The sequence below is a fragment of the Polypterus senegalus genome, chromosome 9 (assembly GCF_016835505.1).
Source record: "Polypterus senegalus isolate Bchr_013 chromosome 9, ASM1683550v1, whole genome shotgun sequence".
In the NCBI taxonomy this organism is placed as follows: domain Eukaryota; kingdom Metazoa; phylum Chordata; class Cladistia; order Polypteriformes; family Polypteridae; genus Polypterus; species Polypterus senegalus.
The window spans coordinates 137567951-137590176 of record NC_053162.1 but is presented as its reverse complement, the minus strand read 5'-3'; the positions used below and the strand labels follow the sequence as shown (position 1 = coordinate 137590176).

Here is a 22226-nt window from a genome sequence, read left to right as displayed (position 1 = left end):
ATCTTTTCTAAGAACATGACCAGTAAACACATACTGTACATGTTGTGTGTTTGTCTTCTACAAGACACAGTGGTGCAGGCTCTGGCTCTTTATGCTGCTCAGACTTACAAACCACATGGTTCCAGCACAGTGACCTTTAGATCTGCACAAGGATTTCAGACACATTTCCTCTGGAAAAAGCAAGTAACTGCTCTAACTTGAGAGGGCACTGCTGGAAATTCCTAGGGAATACAACATCCAAGCACAGGTGTGCATGTGTGCAGGTGTGTGTCTTTCATATCTTGCATCTTAACTTTTTTTCCTTTTTGTTATCTTTGCAAAGCTAGTTTTTATACTTTTTGAAAAGGAAACATTAAAACCCAAAAATTGGGCATTATATGAAAAAGTTAGCTAATACGGTATGTTATATTTGGTGAATATGTTTTGACGAAGCAGATCTGTTAGAAAATTGCTCTCTAAGATATACACAACACACCGCTGAGCATTTTCAGTCTTTTTGACAACATATTATTTTTTTCCAAATGAAAGAATTCCAAGGTTTTTAAAGCAATGACTAGCCAGGAAAGAAAAATAAAGAAAATCTCAAAAGATTCATGTTCTAATTAAACATGGTTCCAATGAGCCATGTCATGCCACTGCGCTTCCTTTATACTTCAAGCTGACCTTAAGTGACCATAAACTTTTTTTTTCTTTTGATGCATCTTTGTTTTGAATATTATTGACTCAATTTAAAAAAATTTAATGTAATTTCAAATTTTTTTTTTACAAAAATTTCTAAATTCTAGAACCAAACCATTTTATGTTCTTTACAATGATTTTGTTTCAGCCGGCACTTCAACTCAATGTTATAAACCCTCCTGAATTTTCCATTAACAGTATCTTAACTTGAGATGGAGGACGGCACAACAGTAGTAAGAAAAATATTCTGGATTTCAAAATGGTTGTCAGGAGAGTTAAATCTTTACCTACCCAGCCATATATGTTTTATGCTACTTAACCAATGAGATTATCCTTGATAACAAGCTAAGTAAGTTTAAGTAGATTACCAATAATTTGTTTACCAGTTATGAAGTATTCAGCCCTGCACACTCTAAGGTCTTTTTGCAGTATATTGTGTTTGTCCACCTCCACCTGCAAGAACACAAAAGGCGCCCTCACCATATCTCAGAATCATTCAAATGGTTATCCTGTTCACCATGACAGAATACCACAGATAAACGCATTGCCTGTCTCCCATCCTTTCAGTTTCTTTTTCCGGCTGCAGAAATATACAGTACAAGTTAGGCATGTAGACTAATAAGTAAATTGGCAGATCTTCACTGAAAATACTGTTGCTGCTTTGCCATCATGGTCTTGACAGACTGACTGTAACAATACTGCTATAATCCATTGATCATTTGACATTTTCTGGCACAATTTTAACATGTGCAAGCTTTACAAATAAAATTGATTCATTTTATTTTCAAATACATTGACTTCAGATACAGAAAGGTATAATGCACATTCTAAATGTATATTCTTCATTATGTTAAAGTTATGTGCAGAGACCTTTTGGTAGGCAGTGGCTAAAAAGTGAACAGTTCCAAAGTATCAGCCAAGTGGTCCACAAGCTGACAGTCATCAGACAAACTAACTTTTAAATTGCTCAAATGCATTTTTTCTGTTATATATCTTTCTAAGCATCTATTTGCAACAATCATAACAGCCGATGTTACTAAATCGGTGCTACACTTTAATACATAACAAACTTCCACCATGAACACACTGTATAACTTTCTTGCAGACGGTATTATTTGATTCAATTCGAGTGTCATGATACTGTACCTTCCTGCTCTGGTCCTGTTTTCTTGATGCAGTCGCCTCTCTTGCTTTGTACAAAACTGAAAGATGCCTGTGAGTGCCTCAAAGAGTGAAATAACATGTTTGAGTGGCAGTGAGGATTAATTAGGAGTTACACTCATGGTGTTAGTGCTTGCCTGTACTCATGAAGAGTATAACACTGAATGCTAAAAAGTGATACTAAGAAGCGTAAGTTAGACGTGTATTGTTCCCAATTAATATCAGTTTGGAAGTTTTGCTTGTCATCCACAAAAATTGGCAAGATATCCTTTGGCTAATTTACATCGAGCACTTCAATTCCTAGGGCCGACAAGATATTATCATGTGATTTGAAAGAGGTCTCATACACACTTCAGTAGAAAATAAATTAGCCAGAATGAAACTAGATTATTTTGGGTTAATTGATGAGTCGCATAATTCTTGTTTGCCTAGACATTTGGTGTCTCGGTTTAGCCTTGCACTTTAAGTAAATTATCATGCTTTGTGCTTTCAAAGAGGTCAATATCATGTATACAGTATATCCAGAAGAGGTGCAGCTGAAAAGACTGAGACCAGATAGGATGTCACACATCTTCCAGGATTGTTCTTCTCCATTCTAAAGGAATTAGGAACTGGTTTAGTGGCTGTGTTACACTCTAACTCTTCCTTTTACTTTTCCAACAGCTGTGAGACTTTCCAGATACTGGCATGTATGACTATACTATATTTTTATTTATTTTATATGGTGATATTTTTTAGCTCTTGTGAGACTCTCTCCAGTGGGGCTGCACGCCGAAACGAGATTGACGTGTCTGTTGAGGGCTGCTTGTCTGTTGCTGAGGCAATCGCAGGTTTGTTGCACCCCACACGTTTGCAGCACCATCGAGGCAACTGCTAAGGTCACAGTCTCCCCGTGTAACATGTCTGTTGCCCTATCGGTGATGCAGTGAACATAATAACCCAGCCACTGACCTGACCCCATTCCTGCTCGTTTGCTGTGTCTGTGCGTAGTAAAGTAGTAGCTCCTATTTGAATAAATACCCTTGCTATTCCTGCTTTGAATTGAATAAAGCTGGCTTTCCTGAAGCTCTTACATTCATCCTCGTCTTTCGGGTGCAAGACAGCGGCTCAAACGTCACAATATAAAAGAGTAAAATGTGGAGATTAACAAAATTCAATTCTTTGGCTGAAGATTACTTATGTCTCAATATTTTCAGTGTTGAAAGCTGTTCAAAACTGGTGTTGTGCTCATGAGCATATAGAACAGTGTCCATGCATTCAGTGGCATTCTAAATCCTAAAGACTGGAATAGATATAAGAAGAAAACTGGAACTTTTGTCACCAAAGAGGGAAAATGCTGAAAGCACTGCAGTCCTATTTCAGCTCCTGTAAATAGCAACAACCTTTACATATATAGTATATTAACATTCAAATACATGCAAAAGGACAGCTCAAACAAAATTTAGAAAGTGAACATACAGTAAATAAACATTTATATTTATGTAGCAGTGCAACATATTTCCCCACCCCCATTTTGTAATCACTGCTGCTTGATATTGGCCACATTTATGGCATGGCATCTAGTCATTTACTTTAAAAAACCCAAGATCCACTGAAGTATGCAGTATGTGTATGAAAAAACTTATGGATGCACTTCCCAGAAGATCTGCTCAGCAAACATGAATCTAGCTACCATATGCAAGTTAACTAAAGTTGATAGCCAGGCTGGTGAAAACTACACATAGCAATGCTCCACTACCAGCCTCAGTAGCTTTTGAAAGGCAGTTGCTGTTGCAGAACTTATTTTTAGCCCAAGAGGAGTATTCTGAAAGTTAACTACTTCTAAAAATGAACAAAAACCTACAACATTTAGATAATAATGGGAACAGTTGAGGAGCAAGGGTACAGAAAAGAAGTGGGGGAAGATACAATAAGGGGGACAGTTAAAAGAGGATGAAATAAGAGAGGAAATTTAGCTGAAAAGGAGAAAACACTGAAGGATGAGAGGAAAAGAAAAGCTGCTTTGTTTTTCCACATAAGAATACAGTGGTTAAGTGTTTTTCGATTTTAATAAAAGTTTTTTTTTGGCCCAAAGAAGGTAGCCTAAATTATTTTAAGATTGTAAGAACTTTTTGACTAAATTTAAAACAAGGAAAGATTATATATTTTTATACTTTTGATTCTTAAGTACACATAAGACCAGATACTTTAAAACTTCCACTTCCAATAATTTTGTCATTGGCAAACTTTACTTTTGCTTTATTCACGCTCCAAATAGACTTCCACTTTTACTCATGTGTGGCTGTTTTGTACTTTTATTTGACAAAGAAAAGCCAGCCTGGATTATTTTCAGTCTGAATTCACTTTTTTGACGGTTTTAATAAATATTTACTTTAAATAAAGACACTCTGGAGAAAGCACAAAGTGTTGGGGAATAGCCCTGTGTAATGTCTGTTCGATGTTTAAATTAAACATTAAATCAAGATCAAACTTAAAAGCATTTGACAAATTTATAACATATACCACCGGGTTTATATAGACAATCTGGAGAGAAGAACTGACATGGCAGAAGATGACAGCGTACAGGGTACGTAAGAGATATCATTGAGGGGTGGAGAATGACGACGGGTTCTGGGAGATAGTGATGTCATCAAGGAAAGCTGGAAATGATGATTCTAAAGGAATTCTTGGATGCCTGGTGGCTATTTTGGAAGACCGGAAGAATGTTTTATTTTTCCTCTTGTGGTCTGTAGAAATATAGAGAGAGGAGTTAGTGCTCATTATCAACCCCTTGTCTCGCAGTGTTCCATTCACCTTAGGGCTTGTTGGCTGTCTCCTAAGAGCGCGTGTGTGACACTATATATAAAAAGAAGGAGTACAGCACAGTGGCACAGTGATAACACTGCTTCCTTGCAATAACAAGACCGGGGTTCACACTCCATGTTCTTTCTGTGTGGAGTTTTCATCATTTCCTCATCTTTACGTGGAATTCAGTCCAAAACAAAAAAAGTCCAAAAAATGCAGGTTAAGTGGGTCGACAAAGCTAAATTGATGCCTGCTGTGTGTTTGTGTGTGTGTATGTTTACCCTGCAGGCTCCGGACTCCTCATGACCCTGCTCTGGATAAGTGAGTTTGAAAGATGGATGGATAAAAAAGATAGATCATTTATTAAATTGTACTTTTGATATTCAAGCACACATAATATCACTACTTCTATAATATTAAAACTTCTACTTGAGTAGTTTTGTCATGGGCAAATTTTACTTTTACTTGAGGCATTTTCCAAAATGTTATGTCTATTTTTATGTCTAAAACTTTACCAACATGCCTTCCAGCCTAGTGTCTTATGGTGACTGTTGGTGCACGCGGTCTTGTTAACAATGGGTGAATCCTGCGGTTTCACTTTATGAGCCTTGAGAACGGATTTATGGTGTCACGCATAAGAGGTGATCTCCAATACAGAGGCTTGAGTGACAAAACACAACCTCAGCAGACACAGAACTATGAACAGTCACAATATAAAGGACTAAAAAGGCACTGGAGGTGGCAGAGGCTAAAAAAGAATGGTTTAGTTTGAATGAAGGCAGTGGGACGAGCTGGCCTGGGCTATTTCCCTAAGTCCCAAGTTGAGAAGGTCCAGGACAAATGGAGGATGTGGCTGATACTGGAAGAGGTGCAATTGGGGATGAAAAAAAGAAGGAATGAACAGGATGGTGGGGCTGAGATAACAAGGAAGATGGATCAGTTGGAAATAAAAATTTGGAGCAAAATTATTTTTGGTGTAACATTTGTCAGGTGGACACTCACCTAGTCCAGTTCACTGTCAAGGTGTTTATAGTGTTCTTCCAAGCCCCACAACTCTCTATAGTTAGGGGAAGAGTGACACCCTATCACAGCTGTTTTGCTCAGGAGTAAAGCCCTGAGCAAATACCATTACCAGTGACGCAAATAAACAGGTTCTGAAAGCAATGGCTGAGAGCATTGCTGAAGCTATAAGTTCAAGTAGATGCCAGCATCTTCTAAAGAAGTCCATATCCTTTATCAAAGCTGAAGATGAGTTCCAGTGGAACCAACTGACAAAGGTAATATCTAATACTCTACCCATGAGCTTCTAACTGTCAGCTTAAAGTAGACCTGGGTACATAGCTAAGATTCCTAATCAGAGATGGACTAGAGAAACACAGATAAAAAAACAGTAAAATTGGCTTGTAATGACATAGCTGTTAATTTGGGGAACTTGGGGATTGAGCAATTATCTGTGCATGAGGGTATTAATTTCAGTTAAAGGTCACTCCTTGGGACGTGTAGCCCAAGGGACTAACCTTGTCAAAGGAAGCTAATATCTGAACTGTTGCATTATGAAATAACTAACTGAATATTTACTATAATAATGTGTTTAAGTAATATAAAACATGAAACATAAGAGAAAATAAAAATAAGGAAACATGCTTATGTAAAAAATATATTTTGATTAAGTGTTAAGGATATAAGAAGAAAAAAGGGAAGTATTACACAAATTAGAAGGGAAAATCCAGGGTGGGACAAATAAGAAATGGGAGGATCTGTACACTAAGACAGTATTTCTTATATAAACATAATGGGATTTGTAATAGGGCAGAAATATCTTGAAAATAGAGAGGAATGTTTGAATCGGTGTCACTGCCAAACTGTTGTAATGTTTTATAGCTTACATTTTACATTTAATCTTTATAACACTGTACTTTATTCTACTGACCTAAAAGTTACACTAAATACTTTAAATATTTATTTGGTCCAGATTCTTATATTTTTCTTGTCTCACAAGTTCAGGGGTGGAAGGGCTTGTCACCTTAGGGGTTTCATTGTAGTGTTAAGCAGGGGATGGAATGTTAGATACAGATCTGTTAAGACAGTGACCTACAAAAAGTAACCAAACTTGTTAAGGTCTCTACACCAAGTTCTGGGACCAGAGATCTGGAACTGCGGGGTGAATATTAAGTGTCCTAAGGCCAATATTGTTTGCACATCTCCCACCCATTAATCTGTGAATGAGAGGCAAATAAAATTGGTATCATTAAAGGGCCAAATCTAGACATCCTATGGGTCGACAAATTCTTATTTTCAGACTGCATCAAATAGAGTGATGTGAGCAGGCTGAAGTGGGCTGTTAGGGCTTTGTAGAATATTGGGCATCATGAGGTGTGTAACAAGGAAGGCCATAAGATCCATGACAGAAGTCATAGAGAGGCTCAATAGGGAACTTTGGAGTAAAAGGGCTGATTAATGGGTGGCTGGGGTCTGATCACCACTGACTAGGTCACCTGGACGAGGGGGTCTGATGTTGAAAGTCCTGAAACTCCCAATGACCCAATGAACATCATTGATGATGCATCCCAGTGCATCCTGTTGTACCTAAAATAAACTTTACATAATGTATTTATATTTTTTTATTACAGAATCTTACTCCCACTCACGAAATATATATACTGTATATATAGCCTATAGTAGTTAAACGGTTTCATATAAAAGTACCATTTTACACTTACATTGTTTGCTTCATTAGGCTGTGACCTTAGACATGCACTAGGGTGGTTTGCTGCTATGTATGTGCTAGTTAGTAAGAAAGAGCAAGAAAAAGAGCAGCAGATAAATGGCACATAACATTTCATGAGTTCTTTTGTAAATTGTGAGGGTTTAGGAAAATAATTAATTTTAGTTTGTATTATTTGTGTTCTGCAGTGGGTTGGCACCCTGCCCAGGATTGGTTCCTGCCCTGTGTTGGCTGGGATTGGCTCCAGCAGACCCCCGTGACCCTGTATTCGGATTCAGCGGGTTAGAAAATGGATGGATGGATGGATTATTTGTGTTCTATAATATCCTTTTTTAACTAATTTTGTAACTGTCAATGTTAAAGCATTTAGAGGGAACAGTCTAGGTTGGTGTTGACCTTTCACCTCTGGTGATTAAGAATAATTAAAATGTATTTCTTTAAATAATGGAATCACATAGTGAACGTTTGAGATAATTAATTTCTGGGTTTGCTATAATTTTATACTTCTTTTTACTCATTTTCTACAAATATGTTGAATTCTCTTTTTCAACATAATATAACAACTGAAGAAGGGTGCAGCAGACTTTAGATTGGTCAGAAAATGTGAGGTAGGAAGGTGAGAATTAAAATCAAAAATGATTTAAGTTTCCAAACTTGTAACAAAATGTTTGAAAAGATCAGATTTTATATCTCATAATCCAGTTGTTATTAGAAAACAGGCTGCCATCCAAGTTTTCTTACATTTACTTAGTAAACAGACAGTCCTCAAACAGAATTATGGCTTCAGCTTTTGCAATAGTCAAACAGACGTGAGATTACAAAATGTGTGTTTAGTGTCTTTAGATCAGTAGAGTGGGTGGATCAAAATGAGACTGTGGGCTAGAGAAACAGGGCAGGGGATATAAAGTGTACTCAGTGTGCTGGCTCAGAGTATAAATCTGATATGTACTTCTAGGTTTTCTCCTTCATTGTCAGAAATTTGAGGAGATCTCCACTTTATGGCCACCATGTGGAAGGTGGTTCTTTTGTTTTGCCTGCAACTATGCAAGTCCACCGCTGAGAGCACTGCAAGACCGTAAGAAAGTGTTTATGATGCTTTTACCAATTTTTATTTTAGAAAATAAATGGCAGGCATGGCAAAAAAAATAAATATGTAAAAATTTAAAAAAACTTAAAAAAGCAGTTGCTTTGCTTTAAATAAATCTGCCAATGAGATCAGCAAAATGTACTTTTTTAAATAAGCTAATAAACATCAAATGCAAAAGTAAATCTTAAAAAAATAGCAAGATTTAAAAACTTTTCACGTGCTTAGATTTTACTTTTTATAGTGAATGGCTTAAGATTTTTTTCTTCTGTAGTTGAACAGAGCAGAACAACTTCTATTTTGTTCCCTTTTGTTTCTTGTTCATATTTCAGGATCTATATGGTAACAATTCCTCAGATAATTCATGGAGGGACTATGGAGAAAATATGTGCCCACCTCCTTCAGCCTAATGAAACTATTTCATTCACCGTAAGCCTGTTAATGGAGAGAGAAAATCTGACTCTTTTGGAGGAAAAAATTAAAGAGAAGGATTTCTACAAATGCATTGAGTTCCGGGTGAGTTTATTTAAGCAATTGCAATGAAGCCTAGTGAATATGCTATTGGTCTTCAATCCAGAAGATTTTCAGTTTAGATCCTTTAACGGACAAATTGAGTTACCTTGGGAGTGTTGCATAACTTGTCAGAACTCCAGCATGTTAACAGCTGTAAATACAGATATGAGTTTCAGTTTGGCATGTGTAAAAGCAACTGTTCAAAAATAAAGAAAACCAACAAAAACAAGACAGTAAAATGACCTGGAAATTTTCATGCTGCAACTTATGATAAAAATTAAAGGAGAAAAAATCAAATGTGGCCAGCTGAAAAGTATTGAATTGTAATCTATCTATCTATCTATCTATCTATCTATCTATCTATCTATCTATCTATCTATCTATCTATCTATCTATCTATTCTTCCTTTAGTAGCACTTTAATATTATTGTCTTGCAAAATAACAATGTCTAAGCAGCAAGTTACATTAATCCTAAATTGTGGTCACACTCAGAAAATCTCATAATGGACGGCACTGACCGTGTTTCCATTTCACCACTGGTGTTGAATCTTTTAGCAACATCAATTTTACTATTAAGGTACTTCAATAATTACAGCAAGCCATTTGCATTTATGTACCGGGTTTCACAAATCTACAGTTCAATAAGCTATAAGTCCATTTGGCTAAGCTATGTTGCCACACAAAGAGAATGTAAAGTAGTGAAAAACCAGGCAACATACAAAAAATTGCCTAACTTAATGACAAATTGTATGAGTAAAGGCACTGAGCAAATATACAAACATAAAGACTGTCCGGTCAAATGTTACTCAAAAACAAAATTTTAAGCTGAGCTTTTATTTAAACAGGCCATTGACCCACTGTGGTGTTTTAGATTCAGTTTTCTTCTTAATTCAACATTCCCTCTACAACTAGAGCACTCAGTTAAACAGTAGTACCCTTTTCTTCAGACATATTTAATCCTATCACTGACTAAAAATACATTTTCTTCCTATGTGGAGAAGTAGCAAACAATCCTTCCTGAATGCTCCAGAGCAATGATTATTAAACTTTTTTTTTTCTCATTTACCTTGTGTGTGTCTTTGCAATCCACAATGTCAGCACAGCGTCATCCAGGTGATCCCCCTTGCAGAGCTACCGCAGCAGCTGAGCACACAAGAACCTACTTTGCATTGTAGCACATCTGCTCTGCATTCTGGGAGTATGCAAAAGGCATGAGGCACTGGGATCAGAGTGGGTACCCATGATCACCTGACATATATCATGTATAACATGATTACTGTAACGATGCATAGTATAGACCATATTAAAAATTGAGGGTTCAGTCAGTTATCTTACACACAAACCAGCCACCATGTACCAAGCTGTGGTTCAAAATAAAAGAAACATGGGTTAACCCAGGTCACAAAGCCATGATATTTGTCATTCTCACCTTGGCATCACAGATGACTTATGGGTTAATGAAGTGTAACTACTTACAGTAAACAAAGTCCACATCCTTCTTGCTAGATGCTCCTATTGAAAAATGGGTAAAATGCTCCAATTAGATTAGTTAAACTGGGCACTACTACAAATTACCTTTTTATATTGGTAAAAACAAGTTATTTTCATGTATGTACAGTATACCAACATCATATAAATCTGAATGTAGCATCTTATTGGTTAATGGCTTTCAGCATGATGAAGTAAAGCATGGCTGAGATATTCCTGATCTGTTGGCCAGTTCACTGAGAACTGACAACAGGTAGCCCTTATTAACAAAAAAGTTCTTCAGTGTCAATTTGCAGTTTTGGCCCTCCTGAAACGTAACCAAAATAGAGTTTATAGATCATATTCATCACTTTTAAGGTTAATATGTTTTTCACATCAATGTAGTTATAAAAACTGCTCAGTGACATAAATTGTTATACTACACAAGTCATCATTTAGCTGGTTTGGCTGCATTTCTGTACTTAATCAAGGATGTTGTCATTTCCCTGTTTCTCCAAAATTGTGTATATGGATGGGTAAGAGTGACCAGAAATATACAAACATCCTTTCATAAAGTTTTATACAGTAAATCCTGAAATTTGTGTGGAAAGTTGCATACACACATTTCAAGCCACTTTTTTTGAGTGTGCCCAGTGCCCTGGTTTTATTACTTCAATCACTCAAGAAGTACAGAGAAAGAATAGAAAATTAAAAGCAACATATTATCTATTAAGAACAGAATAGTGAAATAAATGATAAAAAATAATGAATAATAGTAATGTCTGGAGGTAAAGCCCTACATCCTTAAACCAAAGTCAAAAATCTTACTGAATAATACTTTCCTTACAGATCTGAATATTAAAGGCTAATATCAAAGGAAACATCTGTGTCAGAGCAGTATTCATCCTGGGTGGCTTTAAGATTCAGCAGTTGGGTTTATGCATGAATGGCAGGGGGACAGAGTTCTCTCTGATATCTCTGTTGTCTCTCAAATGAACCATTCTTTATACCAAAAGACCATGTGCAGCTTGTACCTAGTGGTGCTACAAATTAAAAATTGATTAACTACTTTGATGATCGACAGCAAGTCCCAGAGGCTTTTATCCTAAAAATATGTGCAAGCCATTTATTTCATCAAGAATGTTTTTTTTATTCTTCAGTTACTTTTAGAAAGGAACTACTCTCAGCTAGCATTTACGTTAAAAACTATCTGGTCATTCTAATCTAAGAGTATAATGTTGATAACAATGAAACAAACTGTACTTAGATTTATTGAACATAAAACAGGAAAATACACAACATACATAGAATTAAAACTTCTTCACAGGGTTTTCACAGCACTGTGTGTGTAACATCCCAGAGTTTATTTACAGGTCATCGCACTCCAGCTGAGCAAAACACATGTAATCCAGGCAGACTGAAGGTTGCTTTTAAAATAATACCTGCAGTTTAAGAATACCGATTGTCTAATTCACAACACCATAAAAGACTTTTCAAAAACAACCAGAGCTGCCAGTTTTTGTTCCCACTTGTGTTTAAACATGAACAAGAGTTGGAGTGAATTAGATGGATGAGCACATACACTATGGTGACATGTAACTTTGTTATAAATTAGGGGTTAGTGATGAATAAGTGTTATCTGACCACTGAAAAAGCACAACTGTGTGTTGAGATGCAAGTTAACTTAAAAAAAAGTGCTTATAAATTATTTTTTGACCATTTTCTTTGGAGCAAATTTCATTTAAATGATGGCATCTTTTGCTCCCCTGGAAATTGTCATAACTTACATAACTCTTTTCATGATTTATGCTTTTGATTTAAAAGGTCCCAATGAGCAATGAATTTGTTGGACATATTGAGGTGAGACTGAGTGGCAAGAGCTTTGAAGTTGAGAACAAGAAAAAAGTACTTATTACCCCAATACGGTCAATGACCTTCATACAGACAGACAAGCCCATCTATAAACCAGGACAAACAGGTACTTGTCTTGTTCATTTAAAGGATTTATTAATTTTCTTGGTATAATATTTGTTTATGACTATACTTACTGTATATTAAGAACTCTTAAATACTTATGCACTGTGAAAAAAGTATGTGGTCTGTTCAAATTTCTCAAAATTCAGTTTGCCTGAAAAAAACAACACAATAAAAGTTTAAACTATAATTTTCCATGTAAGTAGTTGAATAAGTAATAATATGTCTATTAATTCAAGGAATAGTTTTGGAGTGTCAATGAAATTTTATAAGTACAGCAATTGTTTAATAAGTTTAATAAGTACAACCACTGATTACATGTTGCCTGAAGAAGGGGCCCGAGTTACCTCGAAAGCTTGCATATTGTAATTTTTTTAGTTATCCAATAAAAGGTGTCATTTTGCTTGACTTTTCACTACATTCATAATGGCGAACACGGTACAACACCCTAATACTAAGAACAACCATAAAACTGAGAGGTACAGTTCAAACCATTCGATCACATATCCACGGTATTCATACCTTCATTCTTTTTCTGAACCTGCTTATTCCAGTAAAGTGGGAGAGTCAACTGCAAACAATATACCAGACTATCAATAATAACACTTTGTTTGTTTCGCACATACCAACAGTCCAAAAGTAAGAATTGCCTATTGCCCATACCTACATTTTTATATCATGTTGAAGAAGACCAGTGTATTATGGAAGATTCTATGCTGACACAAAATTCACTTGCATAATAATGAAGTTTGGGTCTGTGGAGCTGCAATCAAGTAGTAGTAACCATTGTGCCCTTTTTACTATTAAAGATAAATATAACTGCGCTCAGTATTCCAGTAATCAAGCCACCAAAAATACAACTAATGAAGCATTTAATATTTAACTAACTGGAGGAAATCAACTGCCCACCTAAGAATTATCCAGTTTTAGCATTTGTGCGGCTACTCTTTTTAAAACATATAAAATAAAAAACATTTCAGAATGTTCGGGAAATAATTAGGAAACTTATATAATGGAACTAGGTACCAGATTATTTTGTATTTGATATACAAAGCAAACAGGATGAAATACAAAACAGAAAAATATATTGACATATAATTATAGGAAGCAACAAAATCTGTAATTAAAGTTGATTAATTCACTCTTTAAACGAGTAGCAGATACATAGTTTGGCTTTACTTCTCTTCTACACTGGACGCCAATAAAGCATATATGCACAAAAATGCAAGTATAGATTTACCTTTTTTCCTGACAGAATGGTATGTATTGTGAAAGAAAAACAGAAAGAACTGAAAATGTACTTATATTAAAGAGCTCACACATAAAGCATCCTAGACTGGAAATAAAACCAGAAAAATGTCAATAGAACAGAACAGAAGCATAAAGCCTAACTCACTTAAACCAATTCACAACGTAAGAGAAAGCTCTAAGAAATGCATATCCATTTTCTCACAATAACTCACCTCACATATACTATATTCAAGAGTCATATATAGTCATGACTTAACTACAGTCAAAAAATAGATTGTTAGACAAATAAAGACTGGGGAACCATTTGGTAAAATATCTGTTTAATGTTGGGTGGAATAAACAAGTAAAAATAAAGTGCACTTGTAGGTGCAAAATACGTTGGCATCAAAGGGATGCCAAACAAAGGATGAACTTGGATGAGTCACTCTGAGCTACTCCAAGTTAAGTTCCTTACTGAATGCCATCTTCTGATGGGTGGTCCACTTATATTTTGGAACCCCTAAAGGGGTGTGGCCTTACAGTGGAAACGGAAATGTGGTCACTTGTCCTCTGGCTGGCAAGCTCCTGAACTATGGATGGGAAAGGAGAAGTAGAATATAGAACAGTGCTTCCTCTCTATTCGGGGTGCTACTGCCTACCTTCTCAGAGACCTTAAGATGTTATCAAGTGTTTTGTATCAGTAAAGTTCTATATTATTCTACTTTCCCCTTTTGTACTTTGTAGTACCATATATAGCTTCTCCCATCCTTCCTATCTACATTTGTAACCTCAGGCAATTATGTGTAGTAATAGACAAGCAGAAGTTAAGTTACATGATAATATTCAAAAATATGAACAATGTGCAAAGTACAAGTGAATATTTTCAACCATACAATCAGATAAATGCTGATATGTTGTTTCAGGTGCCACACAGACTTGTTTGTTACTTAAAATGTCTCTAGTTAAGGCATCATTTTTGGTCAGCTTTCTTCAGAACAGGCTGCATGCCATTCTTAATATGGCTGTTGAGCTGTGCTCTTCATTGTGTGGTCCTTTCATAGACACGTTCATGGACATTGACTGGAGACCACCTGTTACATATCTAATTGATTCAGAATTGTTTAGAAAGGCACATTCATGTGTAAAAATAAGTTTCCACAATTCACACTGCATATCAGGACAAAAATCATGAAGTCCAAGGAACTCCCTATAGACCTCCACAATAAAATTGTGCTGAGGCATAGATCAAGGGCATACAACCATTTCTAAAGCTTTGAGTGTTACCAGGAACACAGTGGCCTCAAAAATTGGAAATTGGAAGAAGTTTGGATCCACCAGGACTCTTCCTAGAGTTTTCCATATGGCCAATATGAGTAACCAGACAAGAAAGGTCTTGGAAATGGAGGTGACCAGGAACCAAACAGTGGCTATAACAGAAATTCAGAGCTCCGCTTCTGAGATAGGAGAATCTGTCAGAAGGACAGAAGTACGCCATCAATCAGGAGTTTATGGTAGAGTGTAGACTTCTGAAAAGAAAAAGCAAAGATAGCGATGAACAAAGCAGGAAAATTTTGATTTGCATGAAGTTTTATAATAGTAAAGCAAAGATTTATTTCTGTGGTGATTTCACAATTTGTGAAACTCATTAAAAGATTTTTGGGGAGTTTAAGGTTTTTTTGGGAGTAGAAAACAGGAAAAATTGCTCCATTAACATCTGTCACACTTTCATGTTTATTTTTATGCAGTGGCATAAAGCAAGTAATCACCTGCCATCAATAAAGTCAATTCATTTACACTTCTCATTCATATCACCACAGAGGTACAGTGGGATTTTTAAAAACATATGGGAAGCTGCAGCACTGTGGCGCAGTGGGTAGCGCTGCTGCCTCGCAGTTAGGAGACCCAGGTTTGCTTCCTGTGTCCTCCCTGCGTTGAGTTTGCATGTTCTCCCAGTGTCTGCGTGGGTTTCCTCCGGGTACTCTGGTTTCCTCCCACAGTCCAAAGACAGGCAGGTTAGATGCATTGGTGATGCTAAATTGTTCCTAGTGGGTGCTTGGTGTGTGTGTGCGCCCTGCAGTGGGCTGGCACCCCGCCCAGGGTTTGTTCTTGCCTTGCGCCCTGTTTTGGCTGGGACTGGCTGCAGCAGACCTCCGTGACCCTGTGGTTGGGGTATAGCGGGTTGGATAATGGATATGGAAAACCGCTTGCCCTCCTCCCGCCGTTACAAAGCATCTGCCCTTTCCTGTTTCATAATTGCCAAAGCAGGTATCATCTTACCAGTACAATCCCCATCACACATGTCTATTGACTGAAGAAAATGTCTGTTAAGTGACACTTCTATCCAGGAAATAAATACCTTTCTTGTGTCAGTGACACAAATTTCACATTGAAGCGAAACATCATTTGTTTTATGGTTAACCGTTTAGTTTAGGTACTGCAAAAATACACCTATTACTTGTTTATTCTTATGTAACAAGATCTTAACAAATATTTCATTTAGTCTTCATAATACTTATAAAACATCAGTTGATAGGACATTTATCTCTGTGCAGTTTCATATATTGACATGATGGTAAAAATGACTTAATATGAATGATTCAAAGGTCTTACTGCTAAATATGTAATGTCAAGAGAAATGTGTCTCAGTTAAGCCACCTCAGATCACTACAAAGTGAAGTTTAGTTACTAGGCCGTATTGCAGAGATGAATAAACCCTTTACTGGTGCTTTATAAGTGTTATGAAGACCCAAATGAGCCAGTGTTAAAGTCTTGTTACATAACAGTAAATGAGTAATAGTTGCATTTTGTAGTACCTAAAGAGTTACCCATCATTATCCAAAAAGGTTCACCATGACATTAAGACCAAACATGTCAATGAAAATATTTCACATTATAGATATGCAAAATTTAATTCCAGTATTCTGTGGAAATTCATGAATGACCATGAATTTAAGTGGAATCAGTCATAAATGAGTCATTTTTTAAAATGTTTTTTTTTTTTATCTATTGGAATGTCAGTTAAAATGAATGGATCGTTTATTTATTCTCTTAAAAATACTCATCGAGCATAGTGGACCTCATTTTAACGGGAATACTCTAATCGGTAAGCGAGTAAATATTTTATTCTCATTTCATGGGGTTTACTCCATTAAATAATAATTATTTTTTCTTTTACATATTTATAGAATTTTCTGATTTTGACTCCAATAAATAATCATTTTTCTTTTGTACATTTACAGATTTTACTAATATTCTGGCCCCCACTGGGGGGGTTGGGCACCGAAAGCTCCAGGGGGGCTTGCTCCCCTAGTACAATATAATATGCAATTAAAAGGTGACCTAGTGGTACAGTGGGTACTAAGCAGATTTTTCCAAGGCACTTCAGGATTTCTGCCATGTCCCACTGTCCCATTGTTAGGCTGGCTAAACCAGTATGAACGTGCCCTGTGATGGACTGGCATTCCATCCATTGTAGGCTTTTGCCTCATTACTGATGCTGAAGGAATAGACTGTGACACCACAATATGTGACAATACAGGAATAATTGTATAGGTAAAACAGAGAGATAAACATATTAACAGACCCTGTTATTCTTGAATATAACAAATAGATGCAGTTATTCTTTATTTGTTTTTATTTTTGTGTTTATAAGAATTACATATGAATTCTTTGAAATCTTCAGTTTTTTCTTTGCTTGGCACCTCCTGTCTCACCGGTATGAGAAAACTCCCATTTATGTTATGTCATTTGACTCGTCTTGATGTCTAGTTATGCATATTTTGTATACCCTGAAAAAGTAAACCAAAAGGTGTCTTCAGTAAAAATGATCAGAAGGATTTTGTTCATGCCACATCAACCGACAACTAGTGGTACACCCCCCAATGGTATACGAGGGATTAAATTTACTTTTTTTCATTAAACTTAAAAAATGGGAATTGGTAATCTAGGCATGTGGAGAGTTGTTTTATGTTACTACCAGGATGCAGATCACAAATATGATATTTTCAAATTTGGATTTTTTACATGGTGGTCCTAGCCCCTCTAGCAGCCACTGCCAGAAGGTTAAAATGATGAATTTCAAACACAAACATGCAGGCTATCGTTTTAGACTGTTTCAAGGTCAATTATTACAAATATGCTGTGATTTGTAATTTTTGACCTTTTACTAGGGTTTCTCTGTGGACCTCTATTAGAGGGTAACAAATGATAAAATTCAATTACTACTGAGAACATTTAGGCTTAAAACATTTAAACTAAAGTACACAATTTAATATTTTAAATATCTGACACAAGTATTCTTGTCTATTATGTGCTTCTACCTCATGATAAAAATCATTGCGTTTCTATTGAACATCACGAATTGGGGCAGTTTACACTAATTCTCACATTTTTTTGTTTCAGTTAAATTTCGTATTTTTGCAATGAATGAAGATTTTTTACCTGTTAATGAAAAGGTAAGAATTAAGCATATATATTTTTTAATTATTGGTAAGAAAGAATAAATAGTTAAATCTGAATAAAATACATTTGTTGTATAAGCAATTAACTTTTTATTTTTACTTTTGTCATCATACTTTAAGGCAATGTATTAAATGAATACTACAATATTTGAATGTCACTAGTTATTTAAAGTATGATGAGGTTGATTTAAAAATTATATATTAAATGATTCCATTTTTGTTTTGCAGTACACAACTGTGGAACTAGTGGTAAGTTAAAAAAAATGATTTTCCTTTTAACAATTTCTTATCAATGATCTCTTGAAATATTCTGAGTTATTATTAAACTGATGTTACGTGTATTAGGAAGGCAGTATGGTAATATGATAAAAAAAACAGCCTTAAACTTAGGGTTGCCAAGTAAATCCTCACATCTGACTCACTGTGTGGCCCTGAGCAAGTAAATTAACCTTCCCATGTTCTGACTGTATAGAAACATGCAAATGTGTGAACTTGTGAGTTACATTAATCACCAGAATATCAGAATGTATAAACAGATTTCACAAGAAAATGCTGTATTTCCCAACATATCTTATTAATCCCTGCCCCCATAATCTTGTAAAAGAAGATGCCCACTATAGAAAGTCACTATATTAAAAAAAAATATTTCTTTATTTTTTGTAATGTTCAAAGACATGTTTGTTCTGAAATTATTTAATGTTTATTTACTATGGCAAAATAGTAGGCTCAGTTTTGAGTTATTTTCAGTAATGACTTAATAAAATATCTGGATTCTTAGGTAAATGTTTTACCATCTATAATGTATAGTGTATAGATCAAACAATAAAAATATCTTATGTATTTAAAATTAGATTGACAGCTCCATGGCACCATCTTGTTGTTAATTTTATGTGGCCGATAATCATACTGTTTATGCTAAGAACATCTGTTGCTGTTCATGTGATTGGATGTCTCTATGACTTTTAACATCTTTGCATATTTCCTCTGCAGTGGGCTGGCGCCCTGCCTGGAGTTTGTTTCCTGCCTTGTGCCCTGTGTTGGCTGGGATTGACTCCAGCAGACCCCCATGACTCTGTAGTTAGGATATATTGGGTTAGATAATGGATGGATGGATATTATTTACCTTATTTTTCATCCATCTGGCACCCCTTCCACTGCTGTTTGCACTTGTAAATATTCTTTACCATTGTAAAATCTCCAGAGGTGGACCATTGTGTGATGGTATTTACCCATTCTATCACTCTGGAATGTCTCTGAGTGGAAAAGGCTTTGATGATACCTAACCCTTACCACCACCCACTTTCTGGTGTGTCATTTTGTCTATGTATGGTATTGGGCTATTTTTTGGGGCAAATGTAATATTTTTAAGATGTTCTTAGGTTATAATTTTTAATGACCTAACACCAATGAATTCATGGGCGATGTAACAATTGCTAACATTCACAATGAAAATATGAGGTACTGTTTGTGATAACTGTGGTGGGCTGGTGCCCTGCCCGGGGTTTGTTTCCTGCCTTGCACCCTGTGTTGGCTGGGGCTGGCTCCAGCAGACCCCCGTGACCCTGTAGTTAGGTTATAGCGGTTTCGATAATGGATGGACATTTCCTGTTTAACTTAACGGCACAGCCAGAATTTTATCCATGTATTAAAATCTTTCCAAAAACACATTGGATCATGTTTAGTGTTAATGCTACAAAAGGCTGAGGCTTCATTTACATTTTCTACATTTATTGTTACGAAAAAAGTTACAACTATAAGAATTCATATAAGGATTGCTTCTAAAATCAGAACAATTATATTTATTTCTTGATGTGATTATTCTTGTTACTTTTATGTGATTATTTCTAATAATTTTGGACATATGTATTTTGTTTGCCAACTTTTTATCATTATGCTGGTGACCACATTTTGTTTTATTGTGTTTTGGACGGTTCCCATGATTTTCTGACTGCATGATCCACAAAAAATGTGCTGAAGATAGCAGTTGGTTCTATAACAGGAATGCAGCTGGACAGAATAGGGTGCTGAATTCATGTAACATTCCCAAAAGATAGACGCTATATGTGGTTGGGCATTATCATGTTGGAAAAATGCACTGAGTAGGTCAACAATGAGAGGTCACACAATGTTTGCCGGAATGTTCTTGATGCACTGTCACATGTCTTACTGCTCCTAACGAATGGAAGGAAAACTCAACCTCTAAAACTTCAGGTGAATGCCTGCTGTGCTGGCCATGCAAGTATCTCATTTGAGGTTTTTGGTCTGATTGCACTACTATCTACTTTATTTCCAGGCATACCTGTTAGACATTAGCCTCAATGCTGAATGTGACATGATACCAGTCCACTATAGTTTAGCCTTCATGACACAGCACTGTTGCTAATGCAGTTAACATTCCCAAACAACCAGTTACAAATTTTGTAAAGAACACTGTTAGATCCATTTTATGTCTGATTAAATTATGAACTGACAATCCAATGAAAGAACAGAAGGTGGATAGTGTTATATAATCACAGTGACGGTTTGTTACATAGTATGCCAAACCATTTTCGGTTGCTTCTTGTCTTCTATGATTGTTTCTCTAATAAATTTGAGGATGTGAAAATAACTAACACTATTATATTTGCATTATGATTATTATACAATATTTTAATCACTTTCTGTTACTGTATTTTGGATCAGTGATGTCACTAGCAGTGGCTAGTATAGGATTGGCCACCATTATCAGGTACATGTAAAGAAGTACCAATGTGAGTCATCACATAAGCTATTTTCTTTAAAGGAAAGGAACCCAATTAAGAAAGACTCTTCACTTTGAGAGTGAAATTTAGTTCATTAAGTAAAGTTCATGTAGTTAACTACGACAGGAATTATGGGTAAAGGCATGGGCCTAAACTGACTAATTTAACTATTAGTTTTACTGTTTATCATGAATTTTATACTAAATGGTTCACTAACTCTTGTTCTAGGATCCCCGTTCTAATCGAATTGGTCAGTGGCTTAACATTTCTACCAACAGTGGAATTGTGGACTTATCCTACCCCACAACTTCAGAAGCCCCTCTGGGAATGTATACTGTGACCGCATGGCAGGAACAGGGGTTCAGTATTCATGAAAAGTTTAAAGTAAAAGAATATGGTGAGATATATATATATATATATATATATACAGATTTATATACACACACGTATGTACTGACTGAAATACTTGCTTTGGCATGGGTATATTTGTATAACGAGTTAAGCTAAAAAGGAAGATACAGTGATACCTTGGAATCCAAACTTAATCCATTCCAGAGCCCCACTCGAGTTCCAAATTATTCAAGTCAATTTTTTCAAATTGTTTAAGACAATTTTTCCCCTTTAAAATAATAGATATTGGATTAATGCGTTCCTGGGTCCCATGAACTCGAATTTTCAAAATGATTTTAACAGTAAATATACTGGATTTTAAGTATAACATTAACAAATAATAATAATATTTGAATAAAAATGTAAATTAATACAATTTAAAATATAAAAACCTGTATCTACCTTAAAAAGGAATGATGGTGGTGCATGTGGAAGGTGGAGGAGGAGGACGACGAGAGAGATTATTGCTTGAAAGGCGAGTCACCTTCAATTATAACTTCAGGTGTTTCTGGTGGGTCTGGTGTCTCCATTCTTTGCCTTTTCATGCCCTTTGCTAAGGTACCACTATTTCCTCACTACACTTTTTAGGATCCATGGCGAAAACACTAAGTTGTTATAATACAAAAAAAACACAAAACAGGCACAAAAGTATAAAATTAGCAGCATAGATCACACAAGATGTTTACACTACAGTTTCCGACAGCAAATTGAATGGCAAAATGTCTGGGGAAATGTACGCACAAGCACACACGCATCTGGTATCTGGTAGATAGTGTAGGATGAACAATCATTGAAATTCATCTTATAGTAGTCTTTGAAGTTATTTCAGGCAAATTTAGAATACTTGGTGATAAAATTACTTTTATTGTCTACATCACATACAGTATATAGCATATCAACTACTGGAAGAATCCTGATGCACATGCACAGCATAATGGGAAAACTATATTTTAAAATACCTAAAATAGTAAAAAAAATATATATATTTATTTATTTATTTTTATTTTGTTTAAATTAA

The 22226-nt window shown here is 35.7% G+C and overlaps 1 protein-coding gene across 1 annotated transcript in view; it reads left to right on the top strand.

The window, feature by feature from the left end:
* The first annotated feature begins 8273 nt into the window (after positions 1-8273).
* LOC120535857 (alpha-2-macroglobulin-like protein 1) overlaps positions 8274-22226 on the top strand; it is a 92694-nt gene continuing 78741 nt past the window's right edge. The window contains exons 1-6 of the mRNA XM_039763975.1: positions 8274-8423; positions 8765-8948; positions 12238-12391; positions 18019-18071; positions 18306-18326; positions 21047-21215. Coding sequence (XP_039619909.1) covers positions 8347-8423; positions 8765-8948; positions 12238-12391; positions 18019-18071; positions 18306-18326; positions 21047-21215 — 658 coding nt within the window. The 5' untranslated portion in view covers positions 8274-8346. The remainder of the gene's footprint in view (positions 8424-8764; positions 8949-12237; positions 12392-18018; positions 18072-18305; positions 18327-21046; positions 21216-22226) is intronic.